Below are 17,307 nucleotides of genomic sequence, written 5' to 3' on the forward strand. Positions count from 1 at the left end.
TTTGTTTAGCTATTCTCCAGTCGATGGACACCCACTTAGTTCTCGGTTTTTTTGCATGACTCAATCTTCTTTGTAGATCCAGCTTATACTTATCTGTTTATCTCCTCTCCAGAATCAGTCATCAACATGAATCTCACCCTGTAATATCGTGGCCCTTATTTACCACTGGGCATGAGACCCTCTGACCCAAGATGAGGGTAGGGGTACCGGGTATCTGAGAGTGCCAAGTGGGGACTTCTCGGCTCAGTGCCCCCCAAGGTAACCATTAAACCTTTGGAGGGTGGAGTCACCTCTCCTGGAGTTAGGGGGAGGCCAGTGTCCAGATAGGACTAGAGGCAGAGCTGAGGCATCATGGAGCAGAGCACGGCAGACTCCAGGAACTTCATTGACAACACAGCAGACATCGCTGTCATTGCTGGCTACTTCCTTTTGGTCATCGGGGTCGGTCTGTGGGTGAGAGGCCAAAGGGTTATGTCTTGAGCTCAGGCTGGGTGGGAGAGGCCCAAGGAAGGAGAGGACAGAATAACTAATGGAAGGGGTAAGGCATAGGACATCTGGTGTCTTAGAAAACTAGAATGTCAGTGCTGAAAAGGTCCTGAAAGGTCATCTAGTCCAACCTTTAGAAGAGGAAGCAAGGCCAGAGAGACATGACCTGCCCAAGGTTACAGAACAAATTAATGGTAGAGCCAGGATTCTGATTCTGATCTTTTGACCTCCAGTCTAGTGTATTTAAAGAAGCCTGTGTCTCTGCAGGAGAAAGATGCAGATGGGGAGCTGGATGTCTGTCTTCCAAAATCAGGGGGATCCGGATAGGAGCTGGGCAGGGAATATGATATAATAACAGTCAGAAAACCCCCTGGATTTGGAACCAGAGGACCTAAGTTCAAATTCTGGCTTTGTCACTTACTGTGTGACCCTGGGCTAGGCATTCGACCTCCATGGGTCTCACTTTCCTCTTCTGTAAAATGAGAGTCTGGATCTCTAAGGTCCTTTTCAGCACTAACATCTTATGCTTCTAAGATCATGTGACTAGGGCTGAAGGCTGGAATAGGAGTTAATATTCAGACTGAGACAAGGCTGAGGAATGTGATGAGGACACTAATGAGGTACAAATAGATGATCCCATTAGCTCAACCCCTGCCCCCACCCATGTTCTCCCTCCCCACCCCCTTTAATGGAGTCCCCTTGACTAGTCTTAGTGTTTAACTCAGCCGTTATCCGCTACCCCTCAGAGTTAGCTGCAGCCCTCCCTTGCTTTCTCTCCTAGTCCATGTGCCGGACAAACCGGGGTACCATTGGAGGATACTTCTTGGCCGGGAGGAGCATGATTTGGTGGCCGGTAAGGCAGGGCTTTGGGAAAGGAACAAGGTATCATGGGAAAGGGTTTGGGAGGAATGTGAAGGTGAATGAGGGGAGTTGGGGGCTATTCTCCTTGACTGAAGCTCCCTCCCATCCCAATTCTTGCAGGTTGGGGCCTCTCTCTTTGCCAGCAACATTGGGAGTGGACATTTCGTGGGCCTGGCTGGGACAGGAGCAGCAAGTGGACTAGCTGTGGCAGGATTTGAGTGGAATGTGAGTTTCACTCCCTTTTCTTCTCCAGTCTCACCATCTTCTAGGAATTATCAGTAGTACTGCCCTGTGGGAACTACCTTCTGTATCTCTGTGGAGGACTGACTCCCAGAGATGGAGGTAAAGGATCCTATAGCAAGTAGCCTAAACGTTAGATCTGAGATAGAACTTCCCAATCGAGAATCTAAGGGACATAGGAGGAAACAAGTGAAGACGAGGAAAGTGTCTCTGGCTTCTCCTTCCTTGAGGATCTCCAAATACCTTCTGAAACCTTCCGATTGTGAAGAGTGTTCTTTCACAAAGGAAGGTGGATAGACTAGATAACCTATATAGGCCTTGAAAAGGTACAGAACTGATGTCCAGCCTCCTCCTGACCCCATTTCCTCCCCATTAGAAGGGGGAATGCCCCTCTACTCATCACGGTCTACATCAGGCTATGCTTTGGAGGACTCCCGGCTTCCTGGGATACACTTGCCTATTACCTGAACACTCTCTGAACTGAACCCAATTCTCCTCACACCCTAGATCTGAATCTTTTCCTTCCAGAGCCCTGGACCACCCTCCAGCTCACTACAGCAATGGTGTCAAAACTCAAATAGAAATATTTCCCAGCAGGCCACATGCTGACTTAGAAAACCACAAATTGGCATCATCTATATTGTGTTATATTTGTATTTATTCTTTTAAACATTTCCCAATTTCATTTTAATCTGGTTCAGGCAGCAAGTTCAACAGCTCTACACTCCTCAGACCCCTTTCTCTGGACCCCCCTACTCCAGGTGGTGGTTCCCTACTAACAACCCTGTACCTGCAATCCCCAGGCCCTCTTTGTGGTGCTGCTCCTGGGCTGGCTGTTTGCACCTGTGTACCTGACTGCTGGAGTCATTACTATGCCCCAGTACCTGAGGAAGCGCTTTGGGGGTCATCGAATCCGCCTCTACCTTTCAGTGCTGTCCCTCTTCCTCTACATCTTCACCAAAATCTCTGTAGGAGTCAACCATATAGAAGTGGGGGGTGGGATGGGAGGCAGCATGGCTGTCATGTTGAGAACTGAATGAGAGATATGACATCTGTGTCCTGTGGGGAACAGAATGGGAGAGACAAAGCCTGACAGGGGTGGGGAACCTGCAGCCTTGAGGCTGCATGTGGCCCTCTAGGTCTTCAAGTGCGATCCTTTGAAGAATCCAAACTTCAGAGAACAAATCCCCTTAATAAAAGGATTTATTCTGTAAAATTTGGACTCAGTCAAAAAGCCACACCCAAGGACCTAGAAGGCCATATGTGGCCTTGAGGCCACAGGCTCCCCATCCCTGCAAGTAGAACCTGGAGGATAAGATGCCTAATACTCATGTTTCTCTTGTTGATCTGACCTTCCTGCCCCTCTCTGCTCCAGGTAGATATGTTCTCTGGGGCTGTGTTCATTCAGCAAGCTCTGGGCTGGAACATCTATGCCTCTGTTATTGCCCTGCTGGGCATCACCATGATCTACACAGTGACAGGTAGGTAAGGCAGGGCCTGCCAATAGGAGTGGGGCCTCAGAGAGACAGAGGGGACCAAGGGAGAGCCACCTCACCTTTTTAATTTAGGATCTGACACACATGCGGCCAGGCTAGGTGGTTTTCTCCTCCCTGGTTGTCTTGGGTGGCAGAGCAGGCTCAGGCTCCCTTCTTTGGTGGATTCCATATAAGAAGGCAAACGTTCCAAACCCATTGGCTTGTGGTGCTGCAGGGAGTGGCACCAAGGTTCATGGATTATAGTGTTAGAAGGATTCTCGGATGAGGAAAATGAGGCCTGGACAGGGGAAGTGAGTTATACAACAGCTGGTAAGTAGCATTTGGGATTCAAACTCCAGATTTAACACTACAGATCAGTGGGGCAAAAGGGGTCATGATCTAGTATAAAATGGCATGCCACCGAGCTAGGACAAAAGGAAGGTCATATGGCTCAGTGGAAAAAACAAAACAAACAAAAAAGGCAAAAGTCCTTTGTGCCAGCCCTGGCCTTGGGCAAGGCTCAGAATCTCAAAGGGGAGAGCCCCTCAAAGGTCATCTGGTCCAGGGGTTCTTACTCTGGGCTCATTTCCTTTTTTATAATTGGTCTCCTTTGCAACCATATATATTTTATCCATTTAAAAACACTATTCTGTGAAAGGCTCCAGAGGTTTGACCAGACTGCCAAAGGAGTCCATGACAAAAAAAAAAAAAAAGGTTAAGAACTCCAAAATGAATCCAACCTCTACCTGAATGGGAATTATTTCCTCGGTAAATATCCTTAAGTATTCATCCACTCTTACCTCAAAGACTTTCAGGTGCAGGAAACTCTTCTAAGACAGCCCCCTCCCCTTTTTGGACAGCTTTGATCATTAGGTTCTTCCTTAATTTAGCCAAAATCTTCACTATAACTTCTCCCCATTGCTCCTAGTACTGAGCTCTCGAAGTCAAATAAAATAGCTCTTCTGTATGCCAGCCATCTAAATATTCAGACTTAATCATGTTTCTCCATCTTGCCTTTTATGGGCTGAACATTCCCAGTTCTGTCAAGTAATGGGAAGATTTTTAGTTCCCTCACTGTCTTATTCACATTTACCTGGTCTTTTTAAAATGTAGCCCCCAAACTGGAACAACACCCATTTTCTCACCTGTCAAGGAGTAGTAACAGCCCCTGCCCTACCACCCAACTCACAGGGGCAATGAGAATAAAATGAAATTATAGAAATCATAAAACCATCATTACTTTTGTGGGGGGGAAGAAGAGAGGGGGAGGGAAACAGAACACCTATCTTCTGACCCCATTCTCTTCCCAGGTGGCCTGGCTGCACTGATGTACACAGATACAGTTCAGACTTTCGTCATGCTTGGGGGAGCATTCATTCTCATGGGCTACGGTATGGCAGAACAGAACCCTGAGTTCTGGAGGGTGGAGGTAGGGGGAAACTATAGACTAGAAGATGGAATACCTCAATTTCTCCAAAAGGGATGGAACCTTTAAGGGAAAAGGAAGTTTGGGCCCTCAACAGGAAGAATCTAGATCGCTGGGAAAAGGCAAATCTGTGTGCCAGGACTTGTGACTGTCCTCTGTCCCTACGCCAGCCTTCAATGAGGTGGGCGGGTATACAGGCCTCTTTAACAAGTACTTGGAAGCCAAGACCACACAAACCTTTTCTGAGGACCCCATGGTGGGCAACATCTCTCCCTCCTGCTACCAGCCTCGTGCTGACTCTTTTCATCTCTTCCGGGATCCAATGACTGGGGACCTGCCTTGGCCAGCCCTGATAGTAGGGCTCACCATTGTCTCTGGGTGGTACTGGTGCAGCGACCAGGTATGAAGATGAAGGTATGGAGGGGTGGATGGGAATGCTGGGGTCTGAGGACACGTGGATCTGAGCCAAAGGATCTCCTTCATGTTTCAGGTTATCGTACAGAGATGCCTGGCAGGAAAGAACTTGACCCACATTAAGGCTGGTTGTATTCTATGTGGCTACCTGAAGCTGCTGCCCATGTTTCTAATGGTCATGCCAGGAATGATTAGCCGAATTCTCTTCCCAGGTAACAGCCCCTCAACTCCACTCTGGCCTCAGGATCCAGGTGTCCCTATCTTTGGACTTTGCTTCCTGTCCCAAACCCAGGCATGTGGATGCTCCACTTCCCTGTCTGCCAGGACCTGGTTTTCTCCAGCTTTGTTTGGTCCTCTCCTAGATAAGGTGGCATGTGTGGCTCCAGAAGTGTGTAAGCAGACCTGTGGTACAGAGGTTGGCTGTTCCAACATTGCCTATCCCCTATTGGTGGTGAAACTCATGCCCAACGGTGAGCTGGGGAATGGGAAACGGAGAAGACATCTGTGTTAGACATAGAATGTGAGAGCTGTAGGGATCCTTGGAGATCAGGCCTAGCCTCCTTTTATAGAAGAGGAAACTGAAGCCCAGAAAGGGAGTTTACCTAGTTAGCGGTAAGACCAGAGGCACAACCAAGGCCTCCTCTCAGGTGAGGGCTCTTTCCCCTAGATCCCTACCTGCCCTTCCTGTCTAGGTCTCCGTGGACTAATGCTGGCTGTCATGCTGGCTGCTCTCATGAGCTCCCTGGCCTCCATCTTCAACAGCAGCAGCACTCTCTTCACTATGGATATCTACACCAGGCTCCGACCTCGAGCTGGAGACAAAGAGCTGCTGCTGGTGGGCCGGTGAGGAGCCAGCCCTTACCCCCTCCTGACACAAGGATTCTGGGGTACACTCTCCCCGGAAACCAACACCTAAGTCTGAGCTGGGGGTGGAAAAGCCAGAGTCCACAGTCCTGACCTTTCTGTTCTCCTTCCTAGGCTCTGGGTGCTATTTATCGTTGCGATCTCAATTGCCTGGCTCCCTGTGGTCCAGGCTGCACAGGGGGGTCAGCTCTTTGACTACATCCAAGCTGTCTCCAGCTACCTGGCCCCACCAGTTTCAGCAGTCTTCATTCTTGCCCTCTTTGTGCCCAGGGTCAATGAACCAGTAAGCCCCAGAAACCTAGACTGAGAGGGAACTTGGGGGCAGGACATCTAGGCCTAAGAAAGGGCACTTGGGAGTAGGATAACTGGGGGGAGGATTTCTGGGTTTGGGGTCACATTTAGGAGTAATCACTCCTTTCCTCACCAGGGTGCCTTCTGGGGGCTAATCGGGGGCCTCCTGATAGGGCTGGCCCGCCTCATCCCAGAGTTCTCCTTTGGCACTGGCAGTTGCGTCCGGCCCTCCTCCTGCCCCAGTCTCTTCTGTGGTGTCCACTACCTCTACTTTGCCATCGTGCTTTTCATCTGTTCCTGTATCATAATCCTCACCATATCCTTCTGCACAGCACCCATCCCCCAAAAGCATGTAAGTGGACTAGGGTCCAGATGTTTCCCTTCTTCCTAGAGGCTGCACCCCACTCCTTCCCTCACAGACTGAATGCTTTACAGAAAGGAACTGAGTCTAACTAGTATCAGTATTCCCCATGGTGCCCTGAACTTGGTGAGTGCCAACTTAATGAGTAAATCCAATGAACAAACAAATTTACAGGCCCCTTCTTCTCTTAGCTCCACCGCCTTGTGTTCAGCCTCCGTCACAGTAAAGAAGAACGGGAGGACCTGGACATGGATGAGCAGGAAGCAGAACCCCCTGAATTCCCTGTGCAGAATGGCCAGCTGGAACATGCAGTAGAGATGGATGGTAGGCCACTGGGGACAGGGGACCAGCCCTCTCTTCAAGTACAGGGGAGAGGGGCTGGTTTTTCCCTCTTTGGAAGAGTGGGGAGGCTCAAGGGGCTCCATCTGCAGAGCACTGAGCCTTCTTTTCCTTCAGAACCTCCACCTGCAGCCCCAGGCCTACTCCACCGCTGCCTGCTCTGGTTCTGTGGGATGACTGGAAGTGACCCAAGTAGCTCCTCACCTCCCACAGCTGTGGAAATAACAGCCCAGCAACTGGAAGACATTACTGAGGACCCACGCTGGGCTCGATTTGTCAACCTCAATGCACTGTTCATGATGGCGGTGGCAGTCTTCCTCTGGGGCTTTTATGCCTGAGACCTTTGATGGCAGAGCACTGGAAATCCAGTGCCACCCTAGGGGTCTCTGTTGGTGAGGGGTGGGGTCGGGGGGGTGGAGGGAGGAGAGAAGGAGCAGGGAAGCCAGGCGACTTCAGCACTGACACAGCTGGAGTCTAGGACCAACCATCTGAGAGGACCCAGAGGAGTAAAAAGGAACCCCAACATGAAGACTCTGGCTCATTTTTATCTGCATCAGCTTCATTACTCATCTACTACATACCATCACTATATTCAGTGAATACATACATCATTTATATTATTGTGTCTGTTTAAAATGTGGCTGCTTGGTGATTGATTAAAAATAAAACTTATCACAGATCTGGAAAGTAAAATGTCCTTTTTAAAATGGTAGCACGGAGAAGGCTCTCCTACATAAAGAAAATGGAGAAGGTGCTGACAAGGAAGAAGCTCCTCCCGCTGAGAGCAGCTCATTTTCTCTGAATCCTTATTCCTTGGGTCCAATTCCAGAGCATTCTTGGTCTCCTTCTGGCCTTGTCTAGGTCTCGGTGATGACAGCAGCACTCACAAAGTCTTCTTCTCCCCCAGGGGCCATGCAGCTCGCCACTCGTCCACCTCCAATAGATGGTGCTCTGTCTCCCAGCCTACAGCCTGCAGCTCTGGTGGGGAAGAGGCCCTCATAATCCACTGAAGGGCCCTTAATCTGATCTGCACCCCCACCCTTCCCCATTTTAAAGCCAAGGAAGCAAATTCAGAAAAAGAAGTGATTTGCCATGGTCACACGATGAGTAAGAGCTCACTTTAGAATACAGCACTCTCAAATTTCCAGTTCAATGCAGGACGATTAAAGGAAGGAGTATGGATCTTATTACCTTTCAAGAATTTGGGGTACAGCCTATCAAGGATCTGGTAAGTCTCCTTGACAATGGTCCAATTGTCTCCTTCAGGGGCTGTGGGACCAAAACAAGAACCAGGGTCAGTGCTAAGAACCAGTTCTTCTCTCTTCCTGCTGTCCACTGCACTGCTCCACCCTCCTCCCCCCTCCCCCCCACCCCCACTCCCACCCCCATATAAAACCCTCAGCTCTCACCTGCCCTGATCTGGGCCCTCAGGGTCTCCAGCTCCTCTGTAAGAGGTACATCCTCCAATAGTGCTGCCAGCAAAAGTCCATGTGTTGCTGCCCTCAGAATGACCCCAGCACTTACGTCCTGGCCCAAAGTCACCTGTATCTGGCCTAGAGAGATTAATTTAACAAGTTAATACTAGCCCATCACAGTGGTTTCATCTCTAGGACACACCTCATGCATTCCCCTACGTCTATCTCTTTGCTCCTGGAATGCCTTCTCTTCTTCCCTGCTTATTGCTCAAGGCTTTACTCAAATCCTCTATCCTAGGTGAAGCCTTCCCTGACTGCCTTCACTCACATTTTACTTTCCTCTCTTTGAACTCCAGGAACATTTATTGCCTATCCCACTATTTGCCCTTTAGCTTACGTTTTCTGGTATCATTAGATTTGTTTTTCTTTGTACATATCATATCTCCCTAAACACAACTGTAAGCTCTTTGAGGACACGGATATGATTTACACTGGTGCACCTAGCATACAACCTCCTTATATAGGTGCTTAATAAGTATTTTTTGATTGCATGTCTGATAACAATTGAAAAAGATCCTTGAAAGAACATTTACAGAAATCTTGGGGGGAGAGAAAGGGAAAACAAGTGAATGCTATGAGGTTAGAACAGAAGAATTAGGCTTCTTCCATCTGGAGAGATGATGACTGAGAGGGGATGTGATGAAAGCAAATCAACCCATAAAGGAAAAGGCAGATTTCTCCCCCAAATCATTGATTATAATGGAGAAGAATCCTACTGGAAGCTCTGAAGACTATAAAGAGAGAACATATAATCTACAGAAGGGAGTACATTCACAGAATTTGTAACCCTAAGAGGTGATCAAAGCCGAGAGAAGGGTGTGTATTTATGTGTACACACACCTAATCTGTGTGTTTGTGTATGTGTATGAGCTTCAGAGGAATTCATAGCTTCACCGACTCTAATGCTTGGAAAGGACTTTCAGAGTCAGTAAGTTCATGAATCATGAGCTCGCAATGGTTGCTGACACATTCATGTCAAACTTATGGTCAACTAAAACCTTCAGATCTTTTTCACACGAACCTTGTACTTGTGCAGTTGAGGCCTTTACATCTATTTTCATCTACTTTCTTCTGTTTCAGTTAGGCCTGGGTCACAGAACACTAATCTCTGACATATCACTCAAAGGGCTATCTTTCTTAGCTTTGCAAAACCACCTAATGTGATTTCGTTGTTGTTTAGTCATTTTCAGTTGTGTCAGTCTCTTCATGACCCCATTTGGGTTTTTCTTGGGAAAGATACTGGAGTGGTTTGTCATTTCCTTCTCCAGCTCATTTTACAGATGAGGAAACTGAGGCACAGGGCTGAGTGACTTGCTCAGGGTCACACAGTTACTGTCTGAGGCCAAATTTCAACTCAGGAAGATGAGCCCTCCTGCCTCCAGGCCTGGCACTATATCCATTGTACTACCCAGCTGCCTATGTAATATCTGCCCTGCCATATACTTCATCCAAGTTGAAGCTAAAAACGTTGATTAGATTAGAAAGCCATGTAACACTAGACCATCCAGGTTGACACTGATCTTAATATTCTCTGGGGTCAACCACTTCTACCTACCTATATCATGCAGTCAACATTCTTTTTGTCTGACTAAACTATTATTAAAGGAATTGAGGGATTTTCATGTTCTTAAATGAAAACTATCTAAAAAGAAAAGGAAGTGAAAGGAGTTCTTCACAAGGCTTCCCTCCATTACCTTCCCTCTTCCTCCCCTAGCCTATTTTGCTTTCTACCCCTCTCACCTCGGCAACGGTCCCAGCGTAGGAGGTAGGGCTGTTGGTGCCCCTCACTCACCTGCTGCAGTTCAAAGGCACTAGGGAAAGAAACAAAATGTGGGGGTATATGGAAGAGCAGAAGGTGGCAGTGGTAGAGTGGCTGTGGGTGAGAGATCTGGCTGGGCAGGTAACCCAAAGGAGAGGGATTGGGGCAAGGTCCTTTAGGGTGCCCAGGGAATGCATAGGTGGAAAAGGCAGGGAGGGAAGGAGAAGGGTGTCACTCACCTTGAGACCAGGCTGTGCAGAGGTACACCAAGGGACAGAGACATGGAAGGGTGGCAACCTGTGGGGAGCCAGGGTTAGGATGTTCACTAGGAATTAGATTTAGGTCAGGACTGGGGAAACTGTGGCCTCAAGGCCACATGTGGCCCTCTAGGTCCTCAACCGTGGCCCTTCGACCAAATCCAAACTGGCTCTGTGAAGTTTAGAGGGCCACATGTGGCTTCAAGGCTGCAGCTTGCCCACCCCTGGTTTAGGGTATGTGGGAGACTAAGGAGGAGGGGAAGTGTCACCTGTCCACAGTGGTTCCATGTGATTGGCTAAGGGGGGTGTTAAGACCTTTCCCCACTGAATGAAGTACTTTAGGACAAGGTAAAGTCGAGCTTCATTGAACGTTTCCATAATGACAGCCCGAACTGCTCGGAAGTTGGCATAGAGATGGAGGGCGGTGAAAAGGAAGAAGGCAGCAAGACTGAGACTAGGGAAAAGAGAATGTGATCAGAGGTAGAAGGCAAGGTAGACAAAACAAGGAATTCACAATCCCTCCTTCATGACTTCCCCTAAAATCTCACCTTGGCCGTTCAGATAGTAGAGGAAGCAGTAAAAGACTGACTAGCAGCCCTGCCAAGTTTACTAGAGTCTCCTGCATTGGGACAGAAGTTGGCAGAAAGGAAAAAGGTTAGCCAGCAGTTTGACATCATGGAGACACTGCCAGATTAATCTTTCTAAGCACAGCTTTCATCATGTCATTCCCCAATTTAAGAAGCTCCCTACGGTTCTCCATTTCCTACAGAATATGGTCCAAATTTCTTCAAGGATCTTTAAAAATCTGGACATAAGTTGCCTTCCCTGCTCTATTACCCATTTAAATGTGCCTCTTGAAGATTCCTTCCAGTTCTAAATTTATGAGACTATGCTTCGATCAATTCGATCAATTCTTCCATTAGATCAATTCCAATCTAAGAAGGGAGATGATAAATTTTTTGTAAAGTTGTAAGTTAAGGCAACTCCAACCCCAAAAAAGTGCAACAAGGAAGTGTTTACAGGAGTTTAATTGTTTGGTGAGAAATGAAGCTCGCCTATCCTCAGGCTGCTACAAGAGAATTGTCTGGAGCAGCTTCACACCTGGATGGGTCCTCAGTTTATCCTCAAACTCCACTAACACACCAACCCTCCACCGACACTGGGGAGAAGGGACTCTCAAGCATAAATTTCCAGGTTTGGTCCTGACATGTTCTATCCCTCTCCTCTACCTTCCAGCTATCCTCACATGGGAAGACAAGCTGTTAATCTGCTAGGCGGATCCTCTCAGTCAGTGAAAGAAACCACCACATTTGGCTATTTCTAGATTAGCTTATCAGACCTACTCACAGACACTGGTATCTATTTAAATTCTGCACCTCCTAAAAGGAGGGTAAGGTTATCTTCCCACAGATCCCCAACTCAGCCCTTGCTATTCCAGCTCAACTACAGTCCTACCTTCGCCTTGACCCCACAACTCTTCTCAGGTATCTCACCTGGCTTCCATCTTTGGCTGAAACATCAGCCATGTTGTCTCTCCTGGCCTGGTGCATGGTCAGTGCTGCCCGTGTGGCTCCCCCCGCTACTCCCACAATGCACTAAGAGTGAAATATGACAGAAGAAAGCTCAGAGCACAATATAACAAGGTCATATTCTTGAGACTAATTATTGTACGTTTAGATCAAATTTTGTTGAGTTGTTTTTCAGTTGTATCTGACTCTTCACGACCCCATCTGAGGTCTTCTTGGCAAAGATACTTGGAAGAGTTTTCCATTTCTTTCTCCAGCTCATTTTACAGATGAGGAAATAGAAGTAAACAGAGTGAAGTGACTTACCCAAGTCACAAAGCTAATTAGTGTTTGAGGCTAGATTTGAACTCAGGAAAGAGTCTTCCTGACTCCAGGCCTGGCATTCTATCTACTATAGCACCTAGCTGCCCCTTTGATCAAATAGCCCTTATTTTCAGCAAACTGGAGGAAATCTTGAATCCTGGAATTAGTGAGAGAAAATAGGTCTAAAATCCTGAAAAAACTCAGCATAGTACCTGCAATTTAGTACAAAAACCAAACCTATTGCTATGATTCCAGAAAGAAAAACAATGTAAGCTCCTTGCAGGCCTGGAATATTTTATTTTTGTATTTGCATCCCCAGCATTTAGCATAGTATCTTCTGCCTTCTCTACAGGATTACACACTGAAAGAGAAATGAACTTAGAAATTAACTAGTCCAGCTCTTTCATTTTATAGATGAGGAAGACTGAAATTCAGAAGTTCAAGTGAGTTGTTCTGGATCAAACACCTAGTAATTGAGACTTGGACCCACATTTGGAAGTCCAACACTCTCCACTACGCCACCACTGTCCTTGCACTTAATCGGAGACTAATAAATATCTATTAAATATTCACTGTCCCCAGGGACCAGTGCCCTCCAAGTGAATTTGAAGGGCTCCAACTTCAGGAATCTGAGGCATTTTCTCTTCAATGAAGGAATGAAATGTTCATCTTCCTCCTCCGTCAGATACAGTGGGTCCTTTTCCCCTCTGGATCTAGCAGCTCTTGTCCTAATCTCTCCCTTCTCAGAACCTCCAGGGTCAAAGACTCCTTTCCTCAAAGCCCTATGGGGTGGGGAATGGGGATGACACACAAGCCCCATAGATCTTTAACCTTCCTATTTTCCCCTCCCTCACCCCACAAAATTAACACCAACTATGTTTTCCTTCTTATCTTCTGTCTATATCATGTTTTCCAGATTTCATGATCCCTAAAATGCTCTTCTCTACCTTGCTAAATACTGCCCTCTCTCCTTTGAAGTCCAGTTCAAATCTAACCTCCTACTTATGAAGTCTTCCCTGACCTCCAGCTCTCTTAGATTATAAATCATAGAGGGATGCTAGAATTTTGGAGCCTAATCGGAGATCAGCTAGTTCAACCACCTCATTTTAATTAATGAAACTGAAGTGATATCATTTGCTCAATCATATAGCTAGTCAGTGGCAGAAATGGGACTAGAACCCAAGTTTTCTGACTTCCAGTCCATGACTATTCAAATATACCATGCTGCCTCAGTGCTGAAGTCTGATAATCCTTATGAACCATGTTTCCCTTATTTTAATACCACTGAGGCAGTCCATAACTCCACCACACCTCAGTCTGTGGTTTCATAATCTAAGCCCAAAGTCACTACTTGTTGGCCAACCTCTTGCTGGGGAGCCTTTCTGCACATACCTATGATAGTTCTTGGGTAACGCCTAATCATCAGGCCCCTGTATGAAGCCAGTGTGGCAGACCCTGCCAAAAGTGTCTCCTTCCCTAGAAGTGACATGGAAAATTCTGAGTCACCTTGAGAGGCTTCAGGTTATACTACTCATGGGATATTTATTTATTGCACACTGTCATTTTTATTTAAACTTTCGAGCCCCTATGTTTTATTGCACCTGCTGGACTCCTCCAAGGCACATGTCTTATGCATCTCTTAATCTTTCAAGAACATGCCCACAATAAGCTATGAGCAAATAACTGGCTCCCATTTCTTCCCAAGATGAGTACCTTGGCCAAGCTGCTGACACAAACAATGAAAGTAAAGCAGGATGGGAATGCTGGGGCCACAATCTCTAGGAGCATGGCTGCATCATTGAGAACATCAGCGAAGAGCCTGGGGTCAGAGGTTAGAGGTTAGGGGGTCCTGAAATTCCATAACAAAAGATTCATCCTGTGGGGCAGCTAGGTGGCGCAGTGAGTAGAGCACCAGCCCTGAAGTCAGGAGGACCTGAGTTCAAATCCGGCCTCAGACACTTGACACACTTACTAGCTGTGTGACCTTGGGCAAGTCACTTAACCCCAATTGCCCTGCCTTCCCCCCCACTAAAAAAAAAATAATATCAGAAAAAGATTCACCCTGTGCCCTCCAACCCTCACCAGCTCTGTGCCTCCCCACTGCACCCTCATTACCTCCATTTCTTGGCCTCACAATCCAGCCTGCTCCTGCAGGAGAGAGGTTAGCTTGCATTGGAACCGAGAAGAAAGTGTTTACTGTGGCAGCCAGCTTGACGCACAGGCAGAGCATATGGTGTGATTTGAAGAGCCCTAGGAAGAGCCTCTCTTCCCAAAAATCTCTCTCCTCTCACTCAGCGTTGATGCCTAAACCCCCAACATTTGAGATCTGCTCCTCTGATTTAAGCATTGCCTTCTTTAGGCTCTTTCTTCTGAAATTCAAGCAGCACTGGGAGAAGGAACACATTTGGTCCCTAACACCTCAACGTATTTAATATTATCATATCTTTTCTCCCCCGATGAGAGAGGAGACAACACAAGACAACATAGTGTGGTGGAGAGAGCCATGAACTGGTCATCTAGTCCTAGCTCTATCATTACCTCTCTGTGGCTTTTGGGTAGTGCTCCTCTGAGCTCAGATTTCTCTTCTAAGGTTCTCTATCTCCAGATTCTACCATTCTTAAGAAACTGAGTGGTTTCAGTGGTTTAGAGAAAGAAGAAAGAAAAGGGAGGTAGAAAAAGGGATACTGGTATTGCAATTGATATCAAGGAATACTGATTCATTAACTGAAAAGAGGAGGGGGGAAATGGGAAGCTAGCAAAATCAAACTTCACAATTTTGGGGGAGGGCCAGCTCTGTGACATTACTGAAGGCTATGCAGAGTTAAAAGACACACTGATTACCCCATGAAAGCTCTTGACTTAATCAGACCTGATCTGGAAGAAAGACTTACCCCATCAACCAGGCAAAACCAATTCGCCCCAGCATGCCAGTTCCATCTACAGTAGAAGAGAAGGCACATGAAGCCAAAGGATCTCTGAATTCAATGTTTGTTCATTCATTCATTCAGCAAGTAACCGTTTCTTATCTACTATGTGTAAATTGTTGGGGAGGTGGGGGAGGAAGGGAGAAGATACAAAAGTAATTAAAACACGATCACTGCTCTCATGAAGCAGTCTAACAGGTGAGATAAGCAACTTACAAATAACTGCTATGAAAGGTAAAAAGTGGTAAGTGCCTTAGGAGTAGTACAAACAAGGCAATGGGAATATGCAAAAAGGATGGATGACTTCTGGCTCGTGGTTATCTAGGGATTTTTGACAGGTGGAAAGAGCGGTAGAAGGTATAGGCTCTGTATAACTTATCTTTGCCCCTCCTTTAGCACTAAGTGCAATGCCTTGAACATTGTAGGCAATTAATACATACTGAATTGAATTCCAGGTGGAGTAAAATCTATAAGGACGATATGAGAATAAATGTCTAGCATCGATGGAAGGTAGGTGCAATGAATAGGATTAGTCAGAATGGCAAAGTCGGACTGCTGGGAGTACGGAAGTCTTGAGCTATGGATTAGTACATCATCCTAAGACAGGGGTTCTAAATTTATGCATTTAAAAACATTACTCTGAAAAGGGGTCCACAGTTTCACCATATTCCTAACACACAAAAAAGTTAAGAACTCATGCCTTGAGGGCAGTGAGGATATACTGAAGGTTTTTGAATAAGACTGGGCATAACAGGGTCAGAATTGTGCATTAGAAAGACTACCTAGATATACCTGTGCAGAATGAATCAGAGGGAGGAAATTTATAGCAGAATGACTTCCTTTCCTTAGTGACAAGAATCCAGAATGCCAGGTGGAGAAAGGGACTCGATGAAGAGGGAAGCATGGTAGGCATTTGGGGCGGAAAGGAGAAAAGGAAGCAATGACTTGGGAACACAAGGGATGAAAAAATATAGACTATTTGGGGCTGGCAGAGGGATCATTGCTCACCTTTTAAGAGCCAAGTGATGGTGGCAGCTGAGACAGAAGCAGCCGCATCCCCCACCCCAACCCCCTGAAGGACAGCTTGGGTCGCCAAGGAGCCCGTGAGGCTGGAGGCGAAAGCCTGGATGGTGAAAGGATATCTGGTAAGAGAAATGTTAGAGTTCTCCCAGCTTGGAATCTGTCATAACGTGGCTTAAATGGGCCTTGGAGATCATTTGGCCAAAATCCCTCCCTTTACAGAGACCAGGAGTGACCAGGGCAAACCTAAAACTAGAACAGGTCTTCTGACTCACAGCCCGGGGCTTGCTCCACTACACCAAGCTGCCTGTCCTGTCATCACGCCCCAAAGTAAAGAATGGAAAGAACACCGGGAAAAAGAGAGAGACACCTGGATTCAGGTGGGCCTCGATAAAAGGAGAAGGGCGGGGGCTGCTCTGCCAGCGTGGCCCGCCAGCCCTGCTCCCGCCCCCTCGGGGCTAACCTGCACGGTGTCCCACAGCTGGTAAGGCAGGTAGTCCGAGCTGACGCTGTCGGGGAAGCCATGAGGCAGGAACACGGCCTGGGGGGGCAGAGACAAGGGAGGTGAGTTCCGGGGGGCCCTGGATGCCCGGACCTCACTTCTCTCCCCACAACGGATCCCTCCGATGACCTTTATGCTTTTATTTGGCAGACGTTGCGCCCCTCCTGATCCTAATCTCTGTGTTCTCCCTTACGGGAGTTGGGGGGGGGGGGGCGTGTCTCTACCTCTCTTTCTCGTCTCTACCTACCATTATCTGCAGATCTGTCCGTCCTCCCCCCACCCCGCCCCCTGACCCTTATGGGAGGAGGTGTCTCTCCGCTCTCTCCTTTCTAGAGGCCTACTTCATTATATGGGGCCTTCTCTACAATCCCTCCACGGGCACTTCATCCCTGGGGGGTGTCCACACTCCCCCTCCCGGAGTGGTGTCTCTGCACTCCCTCCCGGGGGGAGGGGACTCTTCACACTCTCTCTCCCTTGTCCTCCCTATTCCACATCCGTCACCGTGAGCGCGGCTCGCAGGCCTTGCCCGGGCTCGCCCCCAGCCCCCCAGCTCAGACTCCCGTCCGGGGCTACGGTGCAGCTGCGGGGGCTCCCGGAGCCGAAGCGCTCCCAGCACTGCGGGACCACGGGGCCCTCGCTGCCAGGCATCTCCGTCCGCAGGCGCCTCAGTCTAAGCTCCCAGCGGCAAAAACCAGGTGTTGGGACCGATGACCTCTGACCCCTCACATCCGGCCGGCCCGCTGGCGTGATTCCGGTAGGGACCCTCTGAGTTCGAGGGTTGCCA

At 47.8% G+C, this 17,307-nt stretch overlaps 2 protein-coding genes across 4 annotated transcripts; one reads left to right on the forward strand and one right to left on the reverse strand.

The window, feature by feature from the left end:
* The first annotated feature begins 351 nt into the window (after positions 1-351).
* SLC5A2 (solute carrier family 5 member 2) lies at positions 352-7,095 on the forward strand. Of its 2 annotated transcripts, none has more exons than XM_036767727.1 (14): positions 352-453; positions 1,268-1,339; positions 1,468-1,572; positions 2,391-2,555; positions 2,963-3,068; positions 4,373-4,453; positions 4,659-4,888; positions 4,979-5,114; positions 5,265-5,372; positions 5,595-5,745; positions 5,881-6,049; positions 6,194-6,409; positions 6,610-6,742; positions 6,875-7,095. In XM_036767727.1, the coding sequence occupies exons 1-14, from the start codon at positions 352-354 to the stop codon at positions 7,093-7,095; spliced, it is 1,995 nt and encodes a 664-aa protein (XP_036623622.1). The 2 variants fall into 2 exon arrangements, with proteins under 2 accessions (XP_036623622.1, XP_036623632.1); XM_036767737.1 differs by having other exon boundaries at positions 391-453; positions 6,610-6,780; positions 6,850-7,095.
* Positions 7,096-7,284: 189 nt separating this feature from the next.
* Positions 7,285-17,258, reverse strand: RUSF1 (RUS family member 1). 2 transcript variants are annotated; one of them, XM_036741608.1, is made up of 14 exons: positions 17,025-17,258; positions 16,485-16,562; positions 16,010-16,124; positions 14,969-15,014; positions 14,193-14,225; positions 13,791-13,896; positions 11,742-11,843; positions 10,797-10,867; positions 10,518-10,702; positions 10,231-10,288; positions 9,973-10,043; positions 8,167-8,310; positions 7,949-8,026; positions 7,285-7,735 (listed from the first exon to the last, which is right to left on the reverse strand). In XM_036741608.1, exons 1-14 carry the CDS (start codon positions 17,169-17,171, stop codon positions 7,641-7,643), a joined length of 1,329 nt encoding a protein of 442 aa, XP_036597503.1. In that variant the 5' UTR covers positions 17,172-17,258; the 3' UTR covers positions 7,285-7,640. The 2 variants fall into 2 exon arrangements, with proteins under 2 accessions (XP_036597503.1, XP_036597504.1); XM_036741609.1 differs by lacking the exons at positions 16,010-16,124; positions 16,485-16,562; positions 17,025-17,258 and adding an exon at positions 15,794-16,003.
* Between the last annotated feature and the right edge of the window lie 49 nt (positions 17,259-17,307).

This window comes from Trichosurus vulpecula, chromosome 1, assembly GCF_011100635.1.
Source record: "Trichosurus vulpecula isolate mTriVul1 chromosome 1, mTriVul1.pri, whole genome shotgun sequence".
Lineage (NCBI taxonomy): Eukaryota > Metazoa > Chordata > Mammalia > Diprotodontia > Phalangeridae > Trichosurus > Trichosurus vulpecula.